A 22,419-nucleotide genomic window follows, 5' to 3' on the forward strand; every position below is an offset into this window, starting at 1 on the left:
ACCTTCTTCCCTGCCACACAATGGTTTCTTCCCATGGCCTCAGGCGAAAGTGATGACTCAGGACAACTCCACAGGCAGGGCAGGGCAAGGCAGGGCTCCTTCCTCAAAGCAGATTCATTACCATGGGGCTGCCGGCCAGGAACAGGAAGAAGGATCTCAGTCTTCCCTGGGTCCCCCTCCTGCTCTGTCCCTCCCACTTAGCCGAGACAGATCAGACTCAGGAAGCGTAAGCCTGGCCTTTTGTCTAACAGCCAGTCGCTGCTTTTAATCGGGGTGAGGTAAGGGGAGCAGTGGTGCTGGTGCCACCGTGTGGCTCGATGCTCACAGGCCTCAGCCACAGTCCATCTCGGGGTCGTCCACGTCAGCCTCCGCGGCACAGAGATCATCCAGGGCTGCCTCTGAGCCAAAAACAAGAGGGTTCTGTGGTGAAGTCCTGCCTGAAGGTGCTGGGACTGGGGGAGGTCCCACCTCTCCTCCCCACCAGGCCCACAGGAACTAAGCAGTCCCTTCCATGCCCAGGCCTTGCTCCCTCAGCTACTGCAAGCAAAACAATACAAAGGCAATTCAGACAGGGATGTTTCTGGAAAAACCGTGGCTCTGCCAGGCCGACTCAGTAGATATGAGCAAAAGGCAGGCTGATATGCTGAGAGAAGAACTGGACAGGGAAGAAAAAAGAATGGCCCCAGTGCCGGCAAAGGCTGTGTGGATGGAGCGCTGCTGACCTAAGGCCAGGTAGTCTGATTTGTCCACGAACTTCAGGGCAAACTCCACATGTGGGCTGGGGCAGGGAGGGGCCCTCCTACAGGCTCACCTTCACAGCCTGTCACGTCAGGAAGCCCTCGAATCAGCATGCTGACCCCTGGCATCACCTGGTCGTACTGATGCAGGACCTCCACGCAGTGCACAGTGAAAAGCTTGTCCTTCTGGGACAGACTGTGCAGCAGCAGCACTGTATCTCGCAGGCACCGCACTGTCCGCTTCTGCTGGTCAGTCCTCGGGGGCCCCCCTGCCCTCCGCACTGTCAGCCATTGTCTGTGCAGCATCACCGTGAGTGCTCTGACCACCTGGGGGAGGGCACAGGCTGAGGTCAGGTCAGGTGGTCCCTGCACCCTGACAACCTGCTTAGCTGGGCAGCATCTTTCCTAGCCACCCGGGTGAGGAAGGTTCTGAGCAGTGGCACCAGGGTCTAGTCCTGGTGAAGGAGCATGGGATGCTTTCACAGGGCCCTGTCATCCACCAGCAGAGCTGCCCACTGTCGGCCCCTGCCTGCCCCTGGCACTCACCTCCACGTTGCACTGGCAGCTGGAACCAGTGACTGGGGAGGAGGGGCTCTGCACAGCAAGCTTAGCCAGGAGCCACACAGCCTAGAACAAGAACAGACTGTCCCATCCATGGCACAGTGAGGCCCTGGTCACAGTGAGGGCTTTCTCAGGCTTCTACAAGAGCTCCAGTTGCCTCAGCAACTGCTTGTCTGCACTAATGGGATCCAAGAGGTGGTCGTGTTTTGGGAGCTTCCCAGGAGACACTCAGGACCAACACCTGGGTCTCACCACTGACCCACCTGCCTCTGTGCCCACCTCCAGCCACCAGGCAACCTTGCCAAGTCCCAGGGTACCCTGGGCTCCGACTGTACCGTATCTGTGTAGTGTGGAGTCCCCCAAATGAGTTGACCTTGCTAGTGGTTCAACGCGTTACCAAAATGGATTAAAGCTTCCTTTAATTCCCAGAGGAAGGAGACGAGTGGCTCTTACGTGGGATGGAGTGGGGTGGGGTGGGGTGGGGTGGGGTGGGGCGGTGAGCAGCACAAAAGGGGCTCTGGTGTCTTTACCTCTTGTTCCAGCTGAAGCCACTGTGTCTCTGAGGCGGCTTTGTCAGGCCTCGATGTGACGTACATGTACAGCAGCAGCAGGAGGCAGCCTTCTGGAAAGGACACCCCACCGCTCACTCAGGATCCGCCTTCTCACCCAGTGCCTGAGGTACAAGCTGCAGAAGCCCTCAGGCGGCCCCGGACCTGCCCCTACCACCACCCTTCCTCCAAGCTGCAGGAGTCCGGACGCGCGCCCCCGGCCTGCTTTACCCGGGTGGGAGCAGAGCTGAGGTGCAAGCTTCTCGTGGTCCACGAGGAGGGACAGGAGCTCAGTAGTCAGCAGCACACTAGGCAGGGGTGTCTCTGGGCGCAGGCACTGTGGCAGCACCCGGAACACGCACTGGAACCTGAAACACAGGGCCCCAGAGAGACGTGACACCTCCAACCCAATCCCATGAGTCACCCTCACCTTTTCACGGTAGGCAACAGGAAGTTGAAGAGGCCAGTAAAAAGGAGACTTGATTCAGACAGACCTGGGTTCAAATGCCACCCTACCTGCTGATACGTGTTTCAGGTGAACGAGTGGGTACTACCCTGCACTGTGGGACTGCTGTGGCTTAGAGATGACAGGCCCTTACCTGGCACAGTGCCACCCAGCAAATACGAGGTGCCCCCCTGGACCTCGGGTGCCGGCCTCCACACTACTCTTGGGCTCCTTCCTGCCTCTGCTCCCAAACAGGGAGGCAGGTTCAACTTGAGTGTGAGAGAAATGTCCTGTGCCCACCACCAGAGGACTGGCCAGGCGTCAGCAGTGACAATGTGGACTTGGCTATGGTTGGATCTTATAAGACCACTCGCTGGGCAAGGAAGACTTCATTTTCCCCACGTATCGGGAAATACCAGCTCCTCTGCTGCCACGTATGAGAAGGTACGCACTCAGGGTGTCCATGGTGAGGGGCTTGGGCACTCTCCCCCTGGTCTTGGGGGCAAAGGGATGGCGCATTCATTACCAAGGAACCAAGTCCAAAGACAAGCACTGCTTTTTGCTCAACCCACACAGCCTCGTGGGTGGGGGGAGGGGCAGTTCTGCGGGTATGTCCCTTTTCATGCACACGGCACCAAGGGTTAAGAATATTCCTTGTACACCATTAGGAAGCAAGGTCTATTTGGGGCGAACTCATTTTAGAGCAAATCCTGTATGAGAGACAAGCTGAATGTTTCTAGTCACCAGGGAATGTGGAACTTTGTGGGAAACTGGAATTTAACCGGTTACTACCTAATTTCATTATTAGGCCAGAAGTGGCCCCTGAAACTAAAAAAATCCATCTTTATACACAACACAGTAGTTTTCAAATTATTTTTGACAGCATCGGAGCCGCCTTTTTAAATGAAAAAAAATTTTTTTTTGGCACAGCCCCTAAACGCACAATAAATAAGTCATGCTGCCCTGGCTGAGCTGGGGATGACAACTTTTTGTTCAAAAGCGCCTGCCATGCCAGTACCTGGGGAGCTACGCTGGACCTACCCGTAAAACAGATGCAGTGGGAAGACAAGAGTCTGAGGGGATGAGGTGCCCTCCAGCCTGGGCGGGCAGTGGTGCCTTTCATAGGAGATCACAGCCTGCCTGGCTGCTCGTGTTGTATCGCATACTGCTATGGAGCCTTGGTAGCACCTGTCCCTGGCTTTTACTTCAAGGTGAACATGAAGCTGTGTGGTAATGGGGTTCAGCCTGCAAGCATGAAGGAATTCAGAGAAGCACTGCGTGGGAGGTGGCATCAGACAGTGATCAAGAACAATGATTCAGGAGTCTTAACTGGCTGATCTAGCATACTCCCTCTGGGGTTTCAGACAAGGCAACATGGGGTTTATTCATTCAACAAACACTGAGTGCTCACAGTGAGCCAGGCTCTGTGCTGGGCGTGAAGACACAGGGCTCTGAGGGTGCCACCCAAGCTAGTGAACAGAAGGCATCTGTGTCTGGCCTGCAGTAAGCACCCATTAAATGGCTGTTTTTTGATGTTATTGTGGACAAGCTCAACAGGAATAGAACGATGATATATCTACCAAGAGAACTGCTAAAAATGCGGTTCCTGGAATTCATTCATTTAAAAAATAAGAAACAGGGATGCAAAGATTTTTCAATATCCACATATCAATCAATGTGATACACCACATTAACAAACTGAAGAATAAAAACCATGTGGTCATCTCAATAGATGCAGAAAAAGCTTTTGACAAAGTTCAACATCCATTTAAGAGAAAAACTCCAGAAAGTAGGCATAGAGGGAACATACCTCAACATAATGAAGGCCATATATGAAAAACCCACAGCTAACATCATACTCATTGGTAGGGACTTTCCTGGTGGTCCAGTGGTAAAGAATCCACCTTCCAAAGCAGGGGATGCAGGTTCGATCCCTGGTCGGGGAACTAAGATCCCACGTGCCTCGGGGCAACTAAGCTCGTGCGCCTCAGAGAGCCCACATGCTGCAAACTACAGAGCCCACACACTCTGGAGCCTGTGCGCCATAACTACAGAGTCCACACGCTCTGGACCCTGCACGCACAACTAGAGAAGAGAAAACCCACATGCCACAACTAGAGAGAAGCCCGCCTGCCACAATGAAGAGAACACGCGTTGCAACTAAAGATCTCGCATGCCTCAACGAAGATCTCACATACCACAAATAAGACCCAATGCAGCCCAAATAAATAAATAAATAAAATTAAAAAAAAATCATACTTATTGGTGAAAAGCTGAAAGCATTTCCTCTAAGATCAGGAAGAAGACAAGGATGATCACTCTCACCACTTTTATTCAACATAGTTTTGGAAGTCCTAACCACAGCGATCAGAAGAAAAAGAAATAAAAAGGAATCCAAATTGGCAAGGAAGAAATAAAAATGTCACTGTCTGCAGATGACATTATACTATACATAAATCCTACAGATGCCACCAGAAAACTACTAGAGCTCATCAATGAATTCGGTAAAGTTGGAAGATACAAAATTAATATACGGAAATCTGTTGCATTTCTATACACTAGCAATGAGCTATCAGAAAGAGAAATTAAGGAAACAATCCCATTTACCATTGCATCAAAAAGAATAAAGCACCTAAGAATAAACCTACCTAAGGAGGCAAAAGGCCTGTACTTCAAAAACTATTAGACACTGATGAAAGAAATTGAAGACAACATAAACGGAAAGATATACCCTGTTCTTGGATTGGAAGAATCAATACTGTCAAAATGGCTATACTACCCAAGACAATCTACAGATTCAGTGCAATTGTTATCAAGTTACCAATGGCATTTTTCACAGAACCTAGAATAAAATTTTAAATTTATACGGAAACATGAAAGACCCTGAAACAGCCAAAATAACCTTGAAAAAGAACAGAGCTGGAGGAATCATACTCCCTGACTTCAGACTATACTACAAAGCTACAGTAGTCAAAACAGTATGGTACTGGTGCAAAGACAGACACACAGATCAATGGAACTGAATAGAGAGCCCAGAAATAAACCTACATACCTAAGGTCATTTAATCTGTAACAAAGGAGGCAAGACTATACAGTGGAGAAAAGACAGTCTCTTCAATAAGTGGTGCTGGGAAAACTGGACAGCTACTTGTAAGACAATGAAATTAGAACATTCTCTAACACCATATACAGAAATAAACTCAAAATGGGTTAAAGACCTAAAGGGAAGACCAGCTACTATCAAACTCCTAGAGGAAAACATAGGCAGAACACTCTTTGACGAAAATAGCAGCAATTTTTTTTTTTTTGGATCCATCTCCTAAAGCAAAGGAAACAAAAGCAAAAATAAACAAATGGGACCTAATTAAATTTAAAACCTTTTGCACAACAAAGGAAACCATTGACAAAATGAAAACACAACCTGTTGAATGGGAGAAGATAACTGCAAATGATATGACGGATAAGGGGTTAATATCCAACATACACAAACAGCTCATACAACTCAACATCAAACAAACAACCCAATCAAAAAATGGGCAGAACTGAAAAGACATTTTTCCAAAGAGGACATCCAGATGGCCAATAGGCACGTGAAAAGATACTCAATATCACTCATCATCAGGGAAATGCAAATCAAAACCACAATGAGATATCACCTCACACCAGTCAGAATGGCTATCATCAAAAAGAACACTACAAATGTGAAGAAAAGGGAACCATCCTACACTGTTGGCGAAATGTAAATTGGTGCAGCCACTGTGGAAAACAGTATAGGGGTTTCTCAAAAAATTAGAAGTACCATGTGACCCAGCAATTTCACTCCTGGGTATATATCTGAAAAAAACCGAAAACACTACTTTGAAAAGAAACATGCACCCCAATGTTCATAGCAGCGTCATCTACAATTGCCAAGGTATGGAAGCAACCTAAGTGTCCATCAACAGATGAATGGATAAAGAAGATGTGGTACATGTACACGCACGCACACACACAATGGAATACTACTCAGCCATAAAAAAGAACAAAATTTTGCCATTTGCAGCAACATGGATGGCCTTGGAGGGCATTATACTAAGTGAAATAAGTCAGAAAGGCAAATACTGTATGATATCGTATGTGGAATCTAAAAAACACAGCAAACTAGTGAATAAAACAAAAAAGAAACAGGCTCACAGACACAGAAAACAAACTAGTGGTTACCAGTGGGGAGAGGGAAGGAAGGGCAATATAGGGGTAGGGGATTTTAAAAAAAAGCATTGTTATGGGATTATACGAAATCGTGTGTGAAATTTTTGAAAACTGTAAAGCACTATGGAATTAAAAAAAATAAAAGGAAAGAGAAGACTCAAAAATAATAATAATTTAAAAAAAGAAGCAATCAGCCACCATGAGCTGGGCCCCCTGCCAGGCACCTGGGTGATGGTAACGTGCCTACCTTGCTGCTCACATTACTCTGTAGTACACTGTGTCTAGCTCTGAGCACCACCTTTAGGATGCACCAGACAAGCCAGAATATATTCATATGGAAACCAGGATCCAGGAGTGTTTTTAGCAAACAGGTATTCTGAGTTCAGAGACAAAAAGGCTTAAGATACAACCAACAGAGGAACTGGCCTCTTGGTGGAATGCTGAGGGGGAGATGGGATTACAGGACGAGGGGATTGGCTGGGTGGTGTTTACCTTCCCAGTGTTGAGGGTCTGGAATCCCAAGCTAGGAATTTATGACAACAGTGTTCCACAACAAACCTTAAGAGCAAGTGACCTGTGGCTCATGCCAGTGGTGGACACCATGATGATGGGCAGATACCCAGCAAGGTCAGCTTGTAGCTGCAGACCCTCCACACACCCTCTGCTTCTTCAGGGAACCCCACCAAACTAAACTTCAATGTGGCTGTGAAATCTGGTCTTCACCTGATCCATGTCCCAGGTTCAAAGGCCTCTTGGTTCAGCCTTTGTCTGTTTCGGGGGCAGGACACTCTTCCATAGTGACTAGCAGCCTTCTTTTATCACGTGTCTTTCGCTTACCTACTATCCAGAGGCAGAACTAAGCCAAATAAACCACTTCCTTGGTTCTTCTAACTCCCGGCCCCACTTCCCATCACTTGAGAACTCTAGCTAAGAACCTAAACCAAGGCTTAGAGCTGAGCAGTATGGACGAGTCAAGATGGGAACAATTACAGGGGCCTCAGGACAGACCTCAAGAGGCCGGGTAAGACCCACAAGGAATCATGACTCCCATGCTACATTATACCTGGGCAGGAAATCAAAGGAAGCATTTTCAGCTAATTTCACCAAAACCTTAAGGCACTGGCTGAGGACACTGGCTTTAAGGTGACCTGTTGCTGCAGAAGAGAAAGCCAAAAGTTGAAGAAGCATCTTCAATAGTGGATGCTGGCCTTGGTCACCGGCAAGCCCCCCTGGGGCTGAGGTCACATCCCCACGACCATGTCCGTCAACCAGGCTCTGGTCTCCTTCCCTAGCAGCAGAATCGGCGCCTGCTCCTGATAGTAACAGACAAATGACTGCTCCGCTGTGGCACACCAGGTGCTGAAGAACACTTAGTGAAGCCACAGAGAAGCCTTCCAGGTTGCAAAGTGAGTCCTCGGGGCTGGCCTCTACCCCAGAGCTCACACAGGAGGGATGTGTCGGTGAGTCCGCAGGCGCTCCACTTCTCTTGGCTGCTGCCAAATCCTGCAGAGCCTGGCAGTGTAAGCCGATAAAGAACTGTACCAGGGGGAGGAGGTGCACAGCTCCAGGAAGCTGGCAGAGTGGGAAGGCCCTTCCGCCTCCCTCTGCTGGGTCTCTGTCACAGGAGCCTTCATTCCTGGCCACCAGATTCAGTCCAGTAAGTGCCAGGTTCTGTGCTTCTCTCAGGGCCAAGAGGGGAAATGACCCATCACAAGAATCTGTGGTCCTCAGGCTTGAAATCCCAGTCAAGGTACTAGCAACAGACACAAAAGAAAACACACAAGTGTGAAAGGGAGATAAGGTCAAGGGACCCAAACAACCTGCCTGCTAAATTCTCTAGTTTTCCTGCCCAGAGCAGACCTCCTAGGCCGGTCAGGACCAGATAGGGACTTGCTTCCTGTAAACTTCTTCCAAACAAGCTTTTTAGGAGTCTTATGCTTACCTGCCAAGTCCGGGTAGCTGGAACAGGGTGCCGGTAGGAGCCTCAGAACAACTGCTCAGGAGGTGGCACAGACCTAGGGATGACCCTGGGATCAAAGGCTGCTTCAGGAGAAGGTTTATCAAAATGGAGCCTGCAGAAGACAAGGTGACTGTAGAAGGTTCTGACATGAGAGTGCTTTTCTATGATGCCAACTATCCTCTAAGCTGCCACTAACTTCCCTTGAGATGCCTGTGGGTACTGAAGGCTCGGAGGCATACTTGCTCTTGGCCCCTTCCATTTTATAGTCTTCTGCTTAAGCCACAGACTACTACTCCCTTGGACGCTCTAAAGCACTGCCTGGGGTGCTGACTGAGCCCAGGACAGTTCCCTAGGCAATTCCACTGCAGCATCACAGAGGATGATCGGACCCAGGAAGGCCTCCTGCAGAAGGAGCAGGTATTCTGGTACCTTGAGTGTTTGATCTCTGCATCCAGCTGTCAGTAAGACTTTTCTGGGACTGTTCTTGCTTTATCGGGTCATCTCCCAGACTGTGGGTCTTATTCTCTGAATAACAGATAATATGTTAATCAAAACTGGAACACAAAAGCACAAGTGTATCAGAAACTCTTAAATGTAATGAGTTTAAAACATACATTGTTCTACTTCTTCAACTTTGGATCAAAACAAGAGCCAAAGCAACTCAAGAACATTCACATCTTTGCCTTCCTCATATAAAACAGGAACTTGCATAAGGAAAGGAAAGGAAAAGAAAATTAAATTGTTTGCCCCACTTCAAAATCAGGCAATAACATAAAAGCATTTTATATGATTCTTATTATGTGCCAGACACTGTTCTAAGAGTTTTATACATGCTAGCTCTCTTGTTCCTCACAGCAACCCAACCAGGAGGTGTTATCATTGGCTCTGTTTTACATATGGGAAAACTGAGGCACAGAGGTTAAGGGACTTGCTCAAATCATACAAGCCAGTAAGCAGTGTGACTGGGACTCTCGGCCAGGCTGGTGGGCTCCACTGCCTGCTCATAACGCTACCTGATAACCGCTCCTGAAGTTGCTGAATGTCAAAAATGTGAGTAGCTGTAGTTCTCAGGGGTGGCGTGATGCTAATGACTTGAAAGCGTCGATGGTAGGAGAAAGGCACTGTATCTGAATTGTAAGATAACTGGCATAGCACAGTCTCAGAGTGAAAACCTACTAATGCTAGATTGTCTCTCTAGAAAGCAGTAGCATTCCCTCAGTCTGGACTCAGCTGGGCGATGAAAGGAGCACATGTTCCTGCATACTAGCTGTGTTTCTGGCATGGCAATGGATGCTGACTGGAGGTTTTAAAATATGCCTGCAAATTCTTTGACACACTTCTCCTCAAAGGGCGCAGCCTAGTTTTCTTCCCCTTGAACATGGCCCAGGCTCAATGACTCACTTCTAACAAACAGAACGTGGCAGAAGTGATGCTATGCGACTTTTGAGGCTAGGCCATAAAAAGGATAGCCTCCACCTATCTCTCTGGGTTTGCTAGCTCTAGAGGAAGCCATCTACCAGGTTATGAGATCAGCCAAGTAGCCCTGAGGAAAGGCCCACATGTGGAAAGGAATTCCACTGCCAGACATGTGAGTGAGCCACCTTGAAATAGACCTCCAGCCCCTACAAGCCTTCAGTGCCCGCAGAGACAAACCATCCCCACTGTGCTGTCAGAACCGCTGACCCACAGAAATGAGGAGAAAATAAACACTCAGATGTTTCAAGGCTCAAGTCTGTGAGTAGTCTGATATAGAGCAATAGATGATGGATAGACTGACTTACCCTCTTTGCCCATCAGGGACTTATATCCTGGATCGGTCTGGCAGTGGGGAAGGGACATGTTAGCACTAAACGACTCCTTTGTAGGGAAAGATTGTTTTCCAAGTTGTGGAGAACATGCTTCTGGCTTTACAACCACAGAAGGGCTTTTCCTAGGACTGCAAAAAGTTAACTATGAAAGCAAAGTAATGATTCTGCTAATACCATGTAAAACACCTGGTTATAAGACTTCTAACAAACTTTAAACTTTTCCTGTCTAGGTGATTTGACCAAAAGTTTTATCTATTACACGTTTGTTATTCTTTGTCAGGACAGCAATGCAAAATTCAAGGCATTTTGATTCAAATTGTTGAAAAAAAAAATCTTTCATTTGCTTCCACCTTCTTCCAATCACCCAAAAGTACTGGCCATAACTCCATTATTATTTCCAATTCCACCAAAACATCTTTTCAGTTTGCAACCTCTTTTTTTTAAATTGAAATATAGTTGCTATACAATGTTATATAAGTTATAAGCAAATGCTATAGTGATTCATAATTTTTAAAGGTTATACTCCATTTATAGTTATTATAAAATATTGGCTATATTCCCTTTGTTGTACAATATATCCTTGTAGTTTATTTTATACTTAATAGTTTAGAGCTCTTACTCCCCTATCCCTCTATATTGCCTCTTTCCCATTTCGTCTCCCCCGCCTGGTAACCACTAGTTTGGAACAACCTCTTTTATAATAGTCAGGGACTGAATGAAAAGATTTTCAGGAGAAAGAGGGTCTAGAAAAAGGTGTATTGTGTCTTGCAACTTGGAAACTGAGCCAGCGCCTTGTTGCCAGGGTCTTTATGTTAGAGAAGCAGTCTTAACCCTCTGATTGGATCAGACAATGCTGAGGCCCTCCTGTTAGTGTGAAGAGGTGAGGATGGACTCCCTCTGCTCTCCTGTCTTACCTGGGCTACGCAAGGCAAGAAAAGTTCAATTTCACACCCTGCCCATTATAAGCAAAGGCAGCAGAATGTTGAATACCAGAAAAAGACAACCTGACCCACACTGTTCAAATTTCAAGGCTGATCCTGACAGTGTGCCAGACTTCTTTGTCAGGCAGGGGACAGGACGGACCATTAACAAGCTGATCACATCTGCAGCAAAGGTGGGGACTGCTGGACAGCAAATGAGAAAAAATATTCCAAGCAGCTGGGACTGAAATACAGTTGGGGCAAAATCATTTATTTGAAACAAATTACATAAAAATGAAGACTGGTCCACTCCAAAAGTTTGGAGAGCATCTTTCCAGCCTCTTTTCATCCCGAGGAGTTGCGTTGTGTTTATAAAGTCTACAGGGAGGAAGCACTTCTAGAGTGTGAGGCCTTTATGCTATGATGCCCCAAACCATTCTAGTCTCATCCAAACTATCTTTGAGGCCTTCAGGAAAGAGCATCTATGCCCCGGTGGCAGAGTCTAAACGACCTTTGTTCAGGACTAGCCTGACATTGTTATTCAGACTTTTTACTAAACGATACAAAACTGTGTTCTCCCTCTAGCACCATCATTACCTGACGTGGGAAATGGAGGGAGCAGCTAGTTTATTAGCTCGTTCACTGCTTTGAAGCTTTGTCCTTAATTCATTCATCTCTGCATCTTTAAACTGGAGTTCAGACTGCAATGACTGGAGCTGGAAGACAAAAGAAGCATACTTACAGAGGCCTCATCACATATACAGAAACAGCTCTGGGCTTCAAAATCTCAAGATAGTAAAGGAAAAACAAGCAATGAGAGATAGTATAAAAGTCTGCTGTGGCATAAATGAACTAAAATATCAAGCTTTAACCTTCTTCCTGAAAGATGGCATGGTATTCTAGAAAGATATTTTGATCTGAACTATAGCTGGGTAGTTTGTGAGGGTTCAAATACCATTTACTCAGCCTCTCTGAACTCCAGCTTATCTGTAACATAAATACCTGTCTTCCTGGTTGGGGGGATTAAGTAAGAATGGTGAATGTAAAATGCCCAGCACAGAGCTTGACAAGGTACCATATCTCACGGTAACATGTAGACCTTTTAGTGAATATAGTGGTGCACAATCCAAGTCTTCCTGAGGTCTGGGCTGAGTAATTAGAAGAGTTTTACCAAAACCTTGTACAGTGTGGGGAGACCTGCTGTTCTGGCCAATGGTAACTGCTGCCATTCCCCAGGCACAGCACCAGACACAAGGGCAGGACCATTTAAGTCTCACGACAGCCCTTCTGGTTATTTTCTGGAACAGATAAGGGAAATGAGTCATAGAGCATAAGTCATCACCCTGAGGTCACTGCTTGATTGTGATAAAGCCTAGATTCAAACTCTGGTTTGTCTGATTGCAAACCCTTTGCTCTTCATCATGTATATGGAAAGGCAACTACTGCTGTTAGTCTTGGGCACAGGTCAGTGCTTCTTTAAAGACTGCCAAGTTTGCTGAATGAAGTAATGGCAGAATAAGGCCCATGTCCTTGAGTCTGAAGCCTTGGGAAGTGAAGGAAAGTGGTATATACTGGACACCCACTGTTTTTCTCCCCAGAACAGTATCTCCCTCCCTTAAGAAACATCATTTTCCTACCTTTGAATATGTGATTTGAATGGGAGCTATTATCTCTTTGGTTACAGTGACTAGTTCAGAGGCAGGCACCTGACTCAGGTTAGACCAATTAGAGCCTTCTCCAGAGTTTTAAAACTTGGAGTTAAGGAACCCTAAGTCTTCAGTCTGCTCTGGAGCTATGAAATATGAGCCCAGGAGCCCCTGGAGAACACATCCTCTACCATAAGCATGGAGCCTATCAATAGTATAGAGAATAAAGATGAGTCGTGGCAAATCTTGAGTCTTTTGAGGCCCCAGCACACCTGTTTTCCCAGACCTAGTTATGGAAGCCAATACATTTTCTTTTGGCCTAAGCTAGGTCAACTGAGTTTCTGATCTGCCAAAAAAACAAAACAAAACAAAAAACACAACAAAAAACCCATTAATTTTAGCTGTTTCTGCAAAGTGTGAGCTAGTAACTTAGACTACCACAGCAAAGCAGAGTTTCATCTAAGTCCTTTTCCAAACCTCAGAGCCTGGAGAAAAGTACATGCAATTAGTTGGTAGCAAAAGTATTTAAGACAAACAACTGTTGAAATCTTCCTGGAAGATCTATAAGCAACTTTAGTCATTGCTTCTAAAGGAACTCATTGAGCAGGCAAAGCTGATGTCCATACAAGCAAAACAAATGCTCTGGGTCACCTTCTTGGAGAATTCTTTTTCTTTGTCACTGAGTGCTTGAGTTTTCTCTTGCTCAAGAAGGAAATGTGATCTTCTCTGTTCCTCTAGAATGGATTCTGTCTGATGCAGTGAGTCCCGTAAAATTTTAATTTCTCCACTTTTAATGAGCACTTCTTCTTCCATTGCCTTCATCTGTAAATCCCAAATTGATGTTGTGAAAAGTTTGTAAGGGAAAATTATATATGTACATGTATCAACATGTAGCTGGGGAGATGAAGAAACACATTTAAAACATGTCCAACAGACCAATTAGTGCTCAAAATATACCTGTACCAATCAGACATCACCATGATCTGCTAGGCCCATTCCTGGGACAGTGGATATTCAGCAAGATAGCTTAAGGACACACTTGTCACTTCTGCATGCAGATTCTATAGGCTCTAAGAGGTATTAAACAATTTGGGTCACACGCTTTACAGAACTAAAATTCTACATTATGTTCTTGGTTTTTCTAGGGACCTATAGATAGTCATATGAAGAATGTTTGCTTTTTTGCAAAACTGCTAATGAAAATAGCAACCATTATGATGTTGTTTCTTATATAAGACATAGGCTATAAATTTATCTCAGTGCTATAACAGAAAGTTTGTATCTCTTTTTGTATATGGTTTACAGTGTTTCCTTTCTTGCCCTGGTTGTTAGGAATCTCAGGATTTAGTTTCAACCAAAATTTTCTGGCTTTCTTTCCCCCAATTCATGGGGATGAATCTGGACCCTTGTTTTAAAACTTTTATATGTTTTATTGTATAATGCTTTATAACACATGCATAGGTGAATGAATTAACTACAAAAGCCACAAGTTAAATCACTTACCTTTTCTTTAAGCTCTTTGTACTGTGCCTGAAGTAACTCTAATTCAAAATTATCTTTAACTGGAACACTTTCTCTGTCTTTCCTTGCAGGATTTTTTGACATCCCATCTAATCTGGGGACCTTATGAACATCTGTAAAAAAACAGTTCCCGTATACTTTTTAGGACCCAACATTTTCCCACTTTAGCCAGACAGTGCTGAAAACAATCATTTTTGAAAGCAAATTAGAGAAAGATCTAGTAAGCACTATAGGTATTTTCCAATATAAGACCATGAATCAATCCTCAGGAAATAACAGAACCTGCCACCCTCTCCCCATTCTTCACCCAGTTTTAAGAGTCTCATCTAAAGGCTGAAAGGTGCTGTGGGGATCTCACTGGTCAGAACTCAGTGATCTATTATTCAACGATATTTACTGAGCACCTAAAATATGCCAGGCTTTAGCCTCTAAAGAAAGGTACAATGGTGAGCAAAATGGATACAGTCCTTACACTCATGGAGCTTACATGGCACTCAAAAACACAAGAATAAATGTAAAATTTCAACTGTTATAAGAGCTGCAGAGAAGAGCAAATATAGAAAAGCCTATAATAGGGGCTTTGATCCAACGGGATGAATAGAAGAAGGCTTCCCCAGGTAAGTGATGACTGAATGGAGAGCTGAAGAACAAGCAGGAACTAACCAGATGAGTGGCGATGGGGAATAGATGGAAAGAACGCTCAGTGTGTGAGAAACAGCAATGTGCAGTTTCTGTATTGTAAGGAAGCAGGGAGAATTCAAGGAATGAAGGAAGGTTAGTGTGGCTAGAACCCACAGAAGGAGAGGCAAAGGGACAGGCCCTGCTGGGCCCTGCTGGCCATGTTAAGGATTTTGATCTTTATACTGGAAGTAGTGTGAAGTCATTAAAGGCTTTCAGTAGGGATGTTCACGTGTATCTGTGTGTGACACAGAGATTCTAGTTTTGAAAAGATCACTCTGGCTGTGGTATAAAGTCTGACTTGAGTCATAACTGGAAATGTGGGAACAATTTAGTAGACTGTTGTCCGGGAAGGGGTGATGGTAACACAGATCAGGGAGATGGCAGAGATGATGCAGAGAGGATGGATTCCAGAGATGGATGAAGAAGGTAAAGTTACAGGATTTGGAAAGGGATCAGATCCATGGTCAAGGAAAGGGAGCTGTTGTGTGCCTTGTGCTACATGATGGAGAGTGGTGCTAGTCATTGCCATGCAGAGCATTTGGTCATCAAATGCTCTGAGTGTTTTTTGAATGCTTTGCCAGGCACCATGCTGGAGGTGCTGGTGGATGACTGGGTTTCCAGGAAGTGACTGTGTGGAATATAAGATTCATGTAAGACATCCAAGTAGAGAGTTCTCTTCCTGGGAGCCCCATAAGACTTCACTAGAATGAGGGTAAGCTCCATGAAGGAGGGGGCTTTTTGTCTTTTGTTTATTGCTAAGTGTCTGCAGCTCCTAAAGTTTGGGCACCTAAGTACGATTTATTGGTTGTATAAAAGAATGAGTCTCGGGCTTCCCTGGTGGCGCAGTGGTTGAGAGTCCGCCTGCCGATGCAGGGGACACGGGTTCGTGCCCCGATCCCGGAAGATCCCACATGCCGCGGAGCGGCTGGGCCCGCGAGCCATGGCCGCGGAGCCTGTGTGTCCGGAGCCTGTGCTCCGCAACGGGAGAGGCCACAGCAGTGAGAGGCCCGCGTACAGAAAAAAAAAAAAAAAAAAAAAAAAAAAAAAAAAAGAATGAGTCTCTTTTATCTCTTGCCTCTGCCAGGCCCCTCTTATGCTCACGCGGCCCAAGGGAAGAGGTGGTCTTCCTTGGATCTAAAGCCTCCCAAACCTGTCATAAGGATGGGTCCCCATGTGTAGGTAGTGATGATTCTGATGGTGGTGGTAGTCGTGTTGCAAGGATCTCTGTTAAGAACTAAGACTCTTAGTGGTCCAAAGTATAGAAACTAAAGTAAAATGTTAACCTAGCTTTCGGTATTCCAAATCGGCTGTTTGACACTACTCATACATTTCTCCCCCAAATCAAAGGACCTTTTGGGACACGCCGCTGCTTAAATCAAACTGTTCCTATATTTTTAAAAGGTGAAGTGGCAGTGTGAGTGCAAGACACCGGAACAGCGGTCGTGGGGTTCTTAAGCCACAGCCACCTAGTGGGTCTAGCGAGGTCTGCACCACCCTCGGGGAAAAGGCGCACTCACTGGACACGTCCGGAGCCGCGTTCGGGCACTGGCTCAGGGCCTGTGACGCGAGGGTGTCGAGCTCCTCCAGGTCGTCGGCGGTGAAATCCCCGTGCGCGCCGAATGGGTCTTCTGGGTCTGGGGGGGCGGCCGCGAGGAAGCCCCGGGCCCGCTTGCTCGGAGGGTGCTGGGTGCTGGGCGGCGGGCCAGGACTGGGTGCCGGGGGCCCGCTCCGCCTCCTGCTGCCTGGCGCGGGGATTCCAGCCATGCCTGCCGCCAGCCGGTATCCGAAGGCACCGAGTGTGGCCTGTAACCTCGAGGCCGGAGGGCTGGCTGCACCAACCGCTAGCGCGCCGCCGCTCGCCTCAGCCGCTGGGGCCACGCCCCCGAGCCAACAGGCCAATCACCTGCCAGTCGGTGGGGGGGGCGGAGGAATGACGTAATCAGACCGCGCCGCGGTGCTCAACTGGGCGCCTGCGGATTTCGGTCGCTCCCAGCCCTTCTGGGCACCATCCTGCCTGGCGCTTTCGTGCCGACGGCTGGGACCCCAGTAGGAGGGTGGTCTAAGAGGAGAGAACCGAGTTACCTGGGCTAACTCACCAGCCCCACCGCGCAGGTGGCTCTGCGCCCGATCTCTGGCATCACTTAGGGTACACAGCTGGGCTTGGAGGAGTTCGCCCTGATTTTCACACGTGCACATGTGAATTGAGTCAGGGAGCATTCAGGGGTTTGGTCTTTGTGAGCTCGCTGTTCTCCAGCCAGACCCATTTCTCATATACCCCAAGGCTCTCTTGGGGAGGAGTCTGGGAGAATGGGACTGGGCGAGGAGTTATGAATAGAGCTGTTGTGAGCACACATCTTTGAGAACAGTAAATGTTTTGAATGTGTACCTTTGAGGTAGGTCTGGAGAAAGAAAGGTCTGAGAAGGGGTGATCCTGAGAATGGTGTGCCTGTGTTGGAGGGGGTGGGAACTAACTGCTCAGGCTGTTAATATTCATTCATTTCTCTGAGAGCTCTTGAGTGTTTTTGTCCCAAGCGACGGTCATAGGTTAGAAATGAATGAAACTCAGGAAGTTAAGGAAGGCCCCCTGGAAGTAGCACCTGGGCTGTCCTACAGGTTGAGTGGAAGTTATCAAGAGTTACAAAGGAGGGGACTTCCCTGGTGGCACAGTGGTTGAGAGTCCGCCTGCCGATGCAGGGGACACGGGTTCGTGCCCCCGTCCGGGAGGATCCCACATGCCGCGGAGCGGCTGGGCCTGTGAGCTATGGCCGCGGAGCCTGCACGTCCGGAGCCTATGCTCTGCAACGGGAGAGGCCACGACAGTGAGAGGCCCGCGTACCGCAAAAAAAAAAAAAAAGAGTTACCAAGGAGGGCTTCCCTGGTGGCGTAGTGGTTAAGAACCTGCCTGCCAATACAGGGGACACAGGTTCGCGCCTTGGTCCGGGAAGATCCCACATGCCGTGGAGCAACTAAGCCCGTGTGCCGCAACTACTGAGCCTGCGCTCTACAGAGCCCACAAGCCACAACTACTGAGCCTGCATGCCACAACTACTGAAGCTCATGCACCTAGAGCCTGTGCTCCACAACAAGAGAAGCCACCGCAATAAGAAGCCCGTGCACCGCAACGAAGAATAGCCCCCGCTTGCCGCAACTAGAGAAAGCCCGCGCACAGCAACAGACCCAATGCAACCAAAAATAAATAAATAATTTTAAAAAAAAAGTTACCAAGGAGGATGGCACCAAGACTACTCAGACAAGAACACTGAAATGGACGCCACACAAGTGCCAGGTAGGAATTATCGATGGCAGAGAGAGAAGGTAAGGCTTTAAGAGAGGAGCAAGGATTCAAGCTGGACTTGAGTGGCTGACGGGATTTTACCGGGCAGCAGTCATGTGCAGGACAGTTAGCAGGAACAGGGTGTTGGAGCGTAACTGGGGCAAAACTTTTCATCCTTGAATGCTCAGTGCCAAACTTGGCCTGTGAGTGTCCTATGAATGTTTGTGAAGGCAGTAAATAAAAGGGAGATGGTTGTCAGGGCCTAGAGGGTCTTGAATACCTGGCTTTAGTTTTTTGAGGTAATTGGTAGGTTCCCTCAGACAGCTGCCCAAATGATGAATGCTTGTCTTAATTGCTCCAGGACTCTGGTCCCGTAAAGAGACAGGATTATACTTCCATTTGTTCATGCTGATTAGGTTCCACCAGATAAAAGAGCAGTAGCTTAATCTCAGGGGTGGTGTGCTGGCACTGGCTCTCTGAAGGGTTATTCTCCGTAGCACAGGGATGGGTGCGAGCTGGCAGGGTCCAACAGGGACTCCCTGGAGTCCAAAGATGCTGCTGGCTGTGCAACTTTCCGGGAGAGAAGCAAAGGGGGCTGGTTTTCTTTTTCTACTAATATCAAGTACAGTATAATGATAATACAGGCTTCAATCTATCAAAACCTTTTCCAGTTTTGACTCAGCAAAATCTCAGACTAGTTCTAGAGCCCTTTTTGAAAACACATTCTCAGAGAAAGCTAAGTGTTATTAGCATTATTCCCATAGTTGTATCAAGGGCCTAGAGAGGAAATCTAGACTTGTGCCTCTAAATTGTTTCAATACATATGCATTTAGCACACATTATGGTCTCTGTCCTCCAGGAATTTACTCTTCCTGGAGTCAGAAGTGGTAGATAACAAATGTCAGGATGGAAAAAGGAAACAGGGATAAGAGACACTGGGACTGCCACTAGTCAGGAAAGAGCTCACTAATGTGACATTTCAGTACTCTAAAGGGAGTTTCCAGTTGGTTCTAACAGTGAGGCAGGAGCTTGATTGGAATGTAGGCCACTGTGGATCAGGACGATGAATGCTAGATACCAGAGGGTAGGGAGTGGCATCCAGATCCCTTAGTGCCTCACTGGTCATTGTAGGGACTTGTGTTTTTTTTGCACTAAGAAGCCACTGAAGAATTCTCAGCCAGGGAGAGACAAAATGTAACTTTATGGTTTAGAGATCACTCTGGGTCCTGAATAAGGATTAGACTGTATGGAAGCAAGGGTAGGGGCAGGAAGACAAATTTGGATGTGACTACAATAGTTTAGGTGAGGGATTTTAGGGTCAGGATGAAGGTCCGGTGGTATAAGAGTAAATATGAAGGGTTCAGATTTAATTCTGCTGATGGGTTGAACGTAGAGTATAAGAGATGGGAACCTAGCAAGGACCTTTCTGAAGCCCTAGTGGAAATGCAGACCTGGGGGCTTCAGAGTAAGCTTAGTTCTTACAGACTTTTAGGAATCTCTCCTTTCTCCAGTCTTTTTTCCCTTCATAACACATATCATATGTATTTGTCCTGCTCCCCTCCAACAATAGAGAAGTTCCTTGGCAAGAGGAATTGTTCACTGGTGCATGCCCGGCTTACACAAGCAAGACTCCTGACATGAACAGATGAACAACCCCATTGTAACAAATAGTAATGTGGATGTCGTAACAGAAAGATAGATTTTCTTCCCAAAGTACAAATTCTTCCACTAATCTCATGTAATATATACTGTTGGGTATACAACCACCCAGAAAACAACAGCCATTTCAAATGAGTTGGTTTAATTCCAGGTGGTACAGAATTCAGGATAGAACAAGAACTTAAGAACACACTTTGGCAGGATTCTGGGCTGGGTTTACGCGGATCTCATAGCTAAGGTAGAAATGGCTGAGAAGAACTAAAGACAAGATGAACCACTGTATGGTTTTTTTTTTTTTTTTACAAAAGTTTATTCTTAAATGTACAATAGTTTCCAAGACAACATTTCATTCTAGCTATAGGTGGCAACAGATGTTATGGCAGGGAATCCAGATGTTTAATCCAGATGTTTAAACAGGAATGGAACTAAGGATCATCATTGCCTCAGGCACAAGGAACAGCTTACTTTTTGCCAGATTTCTTAATTCCACCTGTGGCTGCAAAAGGAAAAAAAAAAAAAGTCTCATCCAGGGAAAAAGAGAGTTCTATGGTTGAAGACCCAGGGGCCTGGTAAGGATCCTAATAAAGTCCAGCTCTTTGTACTGGGCATTTTTTTGGACACAAGCATGCACAGAGCTTTCTCAGTATTATCTATTCTGGGCAAAAGTAGAATGAGAATGAGGCAGGGCACGAGTAACGGCTGTGCACTGGTCTGGATCTCAAGTGTGTTGTGTATTTCAGACTGGCTCACTTAATCCTCATCCCCTATCAACCCATTTTACCGATAACAAAGTCTCAGTGTTAGGTGTTGTTCAAAGTTATAAACTGGTATGCAACAAAGCCAGGATTCCAAGCTGGGTAGCCTGACTTCCAAGTCCATACTCTTAAGTGTCATGTCACACCATATCACCTTCTATATTATGATCCTGGGATCTGATTTACTCACTACCTTTATTTTACCCAATTTGCAAATGACTGTATTTGGCACACGGTAGGTAATTTAACACAATTATAGAATTAAGTATGCCTAATATAGAAATGAAAGTCCTAAAGGGCTGTGACAAAATAAACCTTAAAAAAAAAAGGTAGATGATGCTCAATAAGAAACAAGTAGTACAGGATTTCACTAAGGGTTGGCCTTCTCCCCATACATAATCACAGATTAAGGGAAGGTGCAAGATACCTCACATCATTCCAAAAAGGAATCTCAGCGCTGTGTGGGTACACAAAAATGACTCAAACCCACTAGAATAGAGGTCTTGGGAAACCCTGAATGACACTCCCACCATCCCAGCCTTCATTGTCCCTAGGGTGGCTCAGTGATCCAATAGGGTATAGATAACTGTTGAGAAAATAATCCTATTTTGATGAATGTAAACAGGATTTAAGAAGCACAAAGTACAATGACTGATGGGTTTAAAAAAAACTTTTGATATGTAATCAATTCCTCTTACACAAAGGCAAAAGGCAAAAAAGAGACAGAATGGTAGAGAATTAAGTTAAAAAACATATAGCACAATAGTATGCCAGTAGACTTGGAGTTTATCCATTAGACTAGGCGCATCCAGCAGTGAAAAGACTCAGGATGCAAAAGTATTTTGCTAGAGTTTTAACGATTAGTAAATTAAGAAATGTTACAAGCAACAAAGCAGCAGTGAAACAAATAGTAATGTGGAAGACGAATTTGGAGCAAGAAACTGTAGAGGGTATCTGGAAACTCAACTGTACGAACTTGTGTCTGAGATATATAAATTTCTGTAGTTCCATTTCTGCCACTTCCCTAAGCAAGAGAAGCCCATACTGGGTCTGATTCCCGCCCCCTCTCCCGCTGCTGCGAAACCAAGCATGGCTAGGGCCGTCCACTGCAGCGGACACCAGCAACAGAGACCTCGCAACTCACCAACGAGGCAGGACACGGACATGCTCGGGCCCGTATCCAGACTGATGCTCAGGCGTTTGTCCGGCTTGAGCTCTAATCCGCCCTCACTTACCCAGGGGGCCTTTCCCCGCGGCCTTCGCTTTTAGCTCCTCGAGTTTCCTTTGCTCCTCCTTCTGTTTCTGCTTGAATGCTTTATCTTCCTACGGAGAGGGAGAGCGGGTTCACTCCCGGCGGATTTCTCAGACCCTCCGCGCCCGCCCACGCCTCTGCGCCAGCCCTCACCTCGTCCATCTCCTTGGCTTGCTTCTTGGGCTGCTTCAGGGGCTTCTTCTTGCCACCTGCGTGCGACACGAGCACGCTCAGCCTGGCCCCCGCCGGGTCCCGTCCCTCTCCGCCCCGCCCCGCCCCGCCCCACCTCACCCCACCCCACCCCACCCCACCCCACCCCACCCCATCGGCCCCGCACACTTACCTTCACGGCCCGACATGGCGCCTGCCGCCCCTTCCCCGGACCCTGCCACCGGATGCGGAGCTCCCCGTCCCACCCCCTGAGCCTATACCTCCATGCGGGCCCGCAGATTGGCTCCTGGTTC

General features: G+C 46.8%; 2 protein-coding genes across 3 annotated transcripts; both read right to left on the bottom strand.

The window, feature by feature from the left end:
• Positions 1–269: 269 nt before the first annotated feature.
• ATRIP (ATR interacting protein) lies at positions 270–16,839 on the bottom strand. Of its 2 annotated transcripts, none has more exons than XM_082639452.1 (13): positions 16,533–16,839; positions 14,317–14,447; positions 13,465–13,635; positions 11,765–11,883; positions 10,221–10,375; positions 8,869–8,964; positions 8,422–8,551; positions 7,543–8,232; positions 2,078–2,214; positions 1,829–1,917; positions 1,284–1,364; positions 812–1,064; positions 270–398 (listed from the first exon to the last, which is right to left on the bottom strand). In XM_082639452.1, exons 1-13 carry the CDS (start codon positions 16,777–16,779, stop codon positions 331–333), a joined length of 2,367 nt encoding a protein of 788 aa, XP_082495578.1. In that variant the 5' UTR covers positions 16,780–16,839; the 3' UTR covers positions 270–330. The 2 variants fall into 2 exon arrangements, with proteins under 2 accessions (XP_082495578.1, XP_082495577.1); XM_082639451.1 differs by having other exon boundaries at positions 1,829–1,920.
• A 3,394-nt stretch (positions 16,840–20,233) lies between these two features.
• On the bottom strand, positions 20,234–22,405 carry TMA7 (translation machinery associated 7 homolog). Its single transcript, XM_082638390.1, has 4 exons — positions 22,299–22,405; positions 22,109–22,164; positions 21,939–22,026; positions 20,234–20,444 (listed from the first exon to the last, which is right to left on the bottom strand). Exons 1-4 carry the CDS (start codon positions 22,312–22,314, stop codon positions 20,410–20,412), a joined length of 195 nt encoding a protein of 64 aa, XP_082494516.1. The 5' UTR covers positions 22,315–22,405; the 3' UTR covers positions 20,234–20,409.
• Between the last annotated feature and the right edge of the window lie 14 nt (positions 22,406–22,419).

Source organism: Mesoplodon mirus (assembly GCF_964341445.2).
Source record: "Mesoplodon mirus genome assembly, chromosome: 12".
NCBI classification, from domain to species: Eukaryota; Metazoa; Chordata; class Mammalia; order Artiodactyla; family Ziphiidae; genus Mesoplodon; species Mesoplodon mirus.